This window comes from Suricata suricatta, chromosome 15 (genome assembly GCF_006229205.1).
Source record: "Suricata suricatta isolate VVHF042 chromosome 15, meerkat_22Aug2017_6uvM2_HiC, whole genome shotgun sequence".
Taxonomy (NCBI): Eukaryota; Metazoa; Chordata; class Mammalia; order Carnivora; family Herpestidae; genus Suricata; species Suricata suricatta.
In genome coordinates, this window is record NC_043714.1 from 69,160,844 (window position 1) to 69,167,729 (window position 6,886).

The 6,886-nt window shown below is 44.0% G+C and overlaps 1 protein-coding gene across 3 annotated transcripts in view; it reads left to right on the top strand.

The window, feature by feature from the left end:
* The first annotated feature begins 6 nt into the window (after positions 1-6).
* EFR3A (EFR3 homolog A) overlaps positions 7-6,886 on the top strand; it is a 100,671-nt gene continuing 93,791 nt past the window's right edge. For all 3 annotated transcript variants that reach the window (XM_029923281.1, XM_029923283.1, XM_029923284.1), the window contains exon 1: positions 7-20. In XM_029923281.1, the coding sequence (XP_029779141.1) occupies positions 11-20 (10 nt within the window). In that variant the 5' untranslated portion in view covers positions 7-10. The remainder of the gene's footprint in view (positions 21-6,886) is intronic.

The window sequence follows — 6,886 nt, forward strand, 5'->3', positions numbered from 1 at the left end:
CGGGGTCACCATGCCCACCCGTGAGTGGCCGGCCGAGGGTCGGGCCGGGCGGGGGGCGTTGGGAGGCGGTGGCCGACACCGCGCGCGCTCCCGGGTGGTCTGCTGAGGCGGCGGGGGAGCCGGGCCGGGTGGGGGAGAGCCAGGAAGTGCCCGCGACCCGCTGAGTTACTTTCGTTTCGGCTCAGCCTTCCCGCGGGGGAGGAGTGAGTCCGTTGCACCGACGGGGAGACTGAGGCCCGAGCGTTAAGGATGCTCGGGTAGTAAGTGGGAGAGCTGGAGTCCCCTAGACCCGTGGGATTTCGAAGTCCAAGCTCTTTCCCCAGCCCCCTGCGCAGCTAGGGGAGACTTTATGGAAATAACTGCGGTCGCAGCGCCGTCGCCTCTGACTTCCTCTGGGGCCAGGCATCGCCTGGTGGGACGCAGGGTTTCTGGGGACTCGGCCCGGCCCAGAGCCCCTCCTCGAGGCTCGCGAAGTCCCAGCAGCTCGAATTTCTCCCCACTGGTAACACGCCTAGGTGACTGAAGTAGGTGCTCTTTTGGGAACTTAGGCTTGTGTGTCCCGGAGTGTGGCTGTTGGACCACCTGCTTCAGATTCACCCGACCGCTGGTTAAAGGTGCTGTTTGGGGTTCCTCCCAAAGGCACTTTGACTAAGACTCCGCGCTTAGGTCCTGGGATCTGCGTGCTTTATAAGTGGCCTAGGTGTTATTGAGGGGCCCTAAAGTTTAAAAAAACATTGGGTGCTGGGGACCTTTTGGGCCAACGGGGTAGGACAGTATTACTAATGACCCATTTTAAAACGACCCAGAGAATTGCAATGTGACTTTAAACCCAGTGGCCCATATGTATCTGTGCAAACTAAGTTAAGAAGTTTCCTCATTTTGGACGGAGAGGAAGCATGATAATTGAAATTGTTTTCCATTAAGGCCCTTTTGAGTAAGTGTTTCATACTGTAAAATCTGTAAGCACTTGAACAGATGCTTCCATTTAGCTCGCATTTTTTAGGATTCCTAATTCCTAACTGTCCTTATTTTGGTAGACATACGGGGCACTGGATTTCCAGGTCAGCCTCAAAGGCATGTTTTGTCTACTGGTGGGTAAAGAGGAATTTTTCTCCGGATATTGAAAAAGGTTTATGTAATGCTGTGGGAAATCTTTAAAACGATCTTGATGGAACTATTACTTTTAACTCGCCCGACATATGTGGGTAAGGTGGATTTTGTTTTTCTGAACACAGTAATGTGTGTCCTTAACTCATGGCCTTGAATTTCGTGTTCATTAAATATGTCATTTATATTTTAATTGTATTCCTCTAGACTGGAAGAACAGCGTCAGCATCATTGTTGATTATTTCTTTTGTATTTATTATTTCTGAATTTGTGTTCTTGTTATCTAGGAAGATTTGAGATGAGCATTGTGCTAATCTTACTTTGAGAAAGGAAAAAGGGAGGGGATAAACCTGTATTCTTGGAAGCTAAGGCTTCAGGTGGAATTTATTGGTAAAATGGCAATATAAGTTATGCTATGAAATTAAATTTTTCGTTCTAAGATTAGCCTCATGGAGTGGATTTAGGAAACTTGTTTCTTTTTTTATTTTTTCCAAATGTTAATTTATTTTGAGAGTGTGCATGCATGTGTTGCACACACGAGTGGGGGAGAGGCAGAGAGGAAGAGCGAGAATCCCAAGCAGAGGTCCATGCAGGACTCTGTCTCAGGACCAGGAGATCATGACCTGAGCCAAAATCCAGAGACAGATGCTCAACAGACTGAGCTACCCAGGTGCCCTAGGAAATCTGTCTCTTTTAAAATACATGGTTTATGATGCAAAGCGGGGCAAGGATGAACCATGGTATGTTTGCATAATAAACGATGCAGATTTTATGACCTGATTGGAAGGCGGGCGAAATGTTTGAATTGTCTATCATTGTCATTGGTAGTATTTATTAACGGTACAGTTTCTGCGATTACGTAAAAACATGGCACCAGCTGGCAGGACCCCGGTGAAGTGGTTGAATTCTGTTGTCTTTTGTCTCTATTCGTGGCCAGAACCACCAGCATTGCTGGGCTACGTCAGTGGACCGTGGTACTTCCTAGAAATCCTGCGTGTGGAATACATTTCACCATCAGCATAAGAGCAGAATTACTACTTTCTTTGGGGATGTTTTGAAAGAATCTCTCTCTAAATAAACTGAACTTTTTTTTTTTTTAATGTCAAATGAGTTCAGAGGCTCATTCACACGCACGCTGGGCCAGTTAATCCTTAAACCTTTAGTGAATAAATGTAATGCTTTCTTTTGGAGATGAATCCTAGGGGCTCTCAGCCTGTAACCCTGAAAGTGACCCTTGCTCTCAGCCTTAGAATTATTCTGCTCCTGCTGTTTGGTTGCTAATTGGAGTATTGATACCCTCCGTCATTGAAACGGGTGTTAATAAGCAAAAGCTGATGGAGCGTGGTATACCCCCGAAGCCGAAGCAGTTGCGTTATCTCATGAATGTTAAATAGTAGCTTCATTGGAATTATTTTGAAGAACCATGAACTCTTCTGCAGAAAGCCACTGCCTGGAAGGGTGCCTGGCCGGAAGCTGCTGCGACAGGAATAATTGCGTGGTTATATCACTGTATTCAGCTGGTGGCTTAGAATCGTCACTGAGCACAGATTTCGAGAATGTTTCGCTAAATGGTCTTTTCAACCCTACACACCTACAATTTGATACATCGTTTCTCTAAAGGCCTTTATTTCATCTTCTCCTTTCAAAGGACCGTGAAGAAACATTTTGATCTTAAAGATTTTCAAACCTCAGTCAGACTTCGAGTGGAAGCAGTGTTAACAGCTTATCTTCCAACCATTTTATTTTCTTTTTTGTATCAGGAAGCTGCCATGAGCTTCAGTCACTTGGCTAAGGTCACGCCTGGATAGAGCCTGCTAGTCCCTATAATCCTTGATCTCAAGGAGTAGAGATGAGGTTTATTTTTGGTGTTCTAGCACCAAGTCGGTAATAGTTTGCCCTCCTCCCCCCTTTATTCCCTGCGATTACATGAAGACAAAAGTAAGCTTAGCCAAAACTTAAGTCAGACATGTAAACTTCTAAGAAAATTTAGCAGTTGTGACTTTGCTTCTGTCTTATCGCAGGACTCTGGGCCAAGAAGGCTGAGGGTTTCATAGATGTGCTCAGTAGATGCTCGGTTAAATAGGCAGAGTCCACCGTTTAGTAAGTTTCTTACGTGAAAGGGCTTCCGTAGCTGACAGTTGCCTCAAAACTGGTTCAGTGAAATGTGCTCCTTTATGATCTATGTAACGTTATTGTGTGTTGATTCAGGGGGGAACTGAAATTCTTAACCACTGTTTGCTATAAACTATACTTTCAGTAATTTGTGTTGTTTGCTACAAACTATACTTTCAGTAATTGTGTTGCTATAAACTATACTTTCAGTAATGCTTTCTTTTCTCACTTAGATGTTGGCATCCTTATCTGGTCAGATTTGTTAGGCTATGGTCATGTGGTCACTCTGTGTTTTTTCCCCACCAATGAGGCTTGATTATATGTGACTTATTTTTTAGTCTGTTCTTACGATGAACTGTGAAGTGAGAGACGGATTCTGGGTGAAGTGTTTCCATCTAGAAATGCGTTACAAGCAAATGACCTGTTCCTGGCTTGTGGGCTTTTTGTGTTTATTTGTTCTGTATGCCTCTCCTCCACCTTCTACCCAGCCCCCACTTATCCTGCCAGAGTCACAGCTGAAGAATTTTCTTCCTCACGGTGACCTTTGGCCTGAGACTGGTTACTGCTGGATCTCATCTCTCAGTCGGTCCCATTCATGGGGCATAGGGCACTAAAGAGGATGCAGATGGTGGGAGGTAAGGCTGGAAGAGATAGGAGCCAGAATTTGAAGGGTCTTAGAGCCACGCAGTGAACTTGACGAAAATTGTGTTCTTGCTGTCACAATCACAGTGACTGACTGTCCTTTTTCATAGGCACACTGGTCGTTTCCAGTGTAGTGATTACTTTATAAAAACTTAAAACTGCTGTTAGTAACAGACAGTGCTTGAATATTGTCATGTGCCACACAGTATACTTTATGCTTTACGTGAATTATCTCATTTAATTATTTTCTATTTTGTGGGAAGCCCAGACTGACATATTATAGAAATGGAGAGATTAAAGTGCAGGGAAGTTAAGCAGTTTGCCTAATGACAGTGAACGGGAGAGCTGGGAACGGACCTCAGAGCCCAGCTCTCATTTTCATCCTAGCTCTTCTTAGCCAGGCAGGAGTTGGATCTGCCAGATACTATCAATTTCTTTTTCTTTCCTTCTTTTTCTTTCTTTTTTTTTTTTTAACATTTATTCATTTTTGAGAGAGAGAGAGAGACAGAGAAACAGAGAACATGAGTGGTGGAGGGGCAGAGAGACACACACACAGAATCCAAAGCAGGCTCCAGGCTCTGGGCTGTCAGCATAGAGCCCAATGTGGGGCTCGAACTCAGGACCGAAAGATTATGACCTGAGCTGAAGTCTGACGCTTAACCGACCGAGCCACCCAGGCACCCTATGATCATTTTCTTTTAACACCATTACTTTTACTTACACTGTGCCAGTTACATAATAGGTGCTTGGTAAATGTTGAATAAATGAATCTTATCTGGAGTCACGGAAGTTATTCTTTGGAGACCAAAACCTGAAATAAATTTTTTTCCATTAAAACAGTCTCATAGAGTTCTATAATTCATGATTGGGTTCTTAGCAGGCCTGCTCGTAACATTCGTGAGGCTAAGAGTACAAAAGGAAGCTTTCAAGTCATAGTCTCAATCAGGATGTCTCAGACTTTGCTCTGTTGGTGTCTTGGATTGGATAATTTTTTGTTTGGGAGGTGCAGGGCTGCTCCGTGCTGCGTGGGGTGCAGCAACGTGGCCTTTACCCGCTGGAGGCTGCTAGTAAATCCCCTGCTCCGCAAAGTTGTGTCAGTCAAATCTGTATCCAGACATTGGCAAATGTCCCCTGGGGAGGGGGGTCATCATTGTCACTGGGTTGAGAACACTGGTTTAAATGTTACACATCATACTCTGCTTGCATCCAGCCTGCTTTCCTGTCCAGGGTCCCTGTAGCCTGCTCCCTGGGGATGGTCTCAACCTCCCAAAGGAGCCTGCAGTCTGGCCCAGTCAGCAGTGATCTGTAGGGTCAGGGCAGGGTCTTTCCTGACCCTGAACTGGAGTTGACCCTGTTCGGCCCCTTCAGGAAACCTGGGCAAGTTCCACTCTGTCCATACCTTTTCCATCTCACGATTTCCACACAGTTCTAAGTACCTTCCAGAGCTATACCATGTGGATATAGGGGTAGGTGGGAGGAGGTGGCCCAGGTTTCTGGAGAACTTGTCTGGCACAGTGGGTGATCTGGAGTGAGCAACTTGAAGCAGCGACTGCAGCCATCTTTGGTGTTTTAGGCAGTGATTTCCAGTAGTGCCTCTCCACTTGCTAGTTCACAATCCCTCTAAATGGAAAAAAAGTCCTTTGTATTGGGAGGCAGAGCCCCCCCCCCTTTTTTTTCCCAAATGAAGATGCTATCTCAGGAGAAATCTGCATAATACCCATTACATAGCTCTGGTACGGAATGACCCAGTCTCCATTCACAGCGCTTCTACAGGAATGGGATGGACTGCAGTGGACAGACCTGGTTTCATGTAGTTGTCTTTTCCTCCCTTTGTATATTTATTTACTGCTGTCCACCTTGCATTAGGTGTTATTTGATAACATGGTTCCAATTTTTATTAAAGAAGGAATCACTGCATAGGAATTTTTATTGTACTTGTGAATCATATAGTCTTTCTGTATGAACAACTAGTTCTGTTATAGACTCCACTTTAAACTCCTTTGGAGGAGCCCCTGTTTAGGAAGTGAGTACAGCACCTCTTTATCCTTCTAGTGTTATGGATAACATTGAAGGAAATCGGTCCCTGGCCGTCTCAGAAATGGAGAGGAGGGCACGGAAAATCCCAGTGTGACTCCCACCACTTTAAGGAGGAAAGAGTTGACCAGTAGAGAAGATGTGAGCTGTTTGTCTAGGTTAGGGATTCTTAAATATTTTTGCAAAACAAACCCTGTTGAGAATCTGATGAAAGCAGATTTTCATACAAAGTTTTGCATAATTTCAAGAGATTCAAAAGCATACTAGATGTATCCCCTGCAAAAATGGAGATGCCACAATGGTAGTTGTTCTTTGACCAAAGCTTTGTAATATAGGTTGTTGAAGAATATCGTTATTTGCCAAACATATCATGCCACTTATAATTTTATTTGTTTTTGAGAGAGACTGTGTGTGTGGGGGGGGCTCATGTGTGCAAGCTTGCAAGCAGGGGAGGGGCAGAGGGAGAGGGGGAGAGAGAGAGAGAGAGAGAGAGAGAGAGAGAGAGAGAGGGAGAGAATCTTAAGCAGGCTTCATGCTCAGCACAGAGTCCAACTCGGGGCTTGATCTCAGATCTTGACCTGAGCCACAATCAGAGTCTGATGCTTAAACAACTGAGCCACTCAGCCCCCCCCCCCCCATGTCGTATTTTTTAAAGACTTAGGAGAGTTGTTGGTTCTAGTTTTTATTATTTAACTTAAAAAGAATGCTTATATATTTTATATGTGTTGTATACACTTGTATACACATATATTTTATATTTTATATGTAAATATATACATATATTTTATATTTGTATGTTTATTTGTGTTTTAAGTACTTTTTTCTTCTACTTTATTCCCCCCTAATCTTTTACATGCTTTTTATTTATTTTTTTTTGTTACCTCTCAGCTTGGCTAATGGAACCTTTTCTTATAATGTAGATGAATATTCATGAAGCCTTTTCTAAATTCAGTATATATGAAGAGAGTTCATTTAGGAACTGTAGGATCAC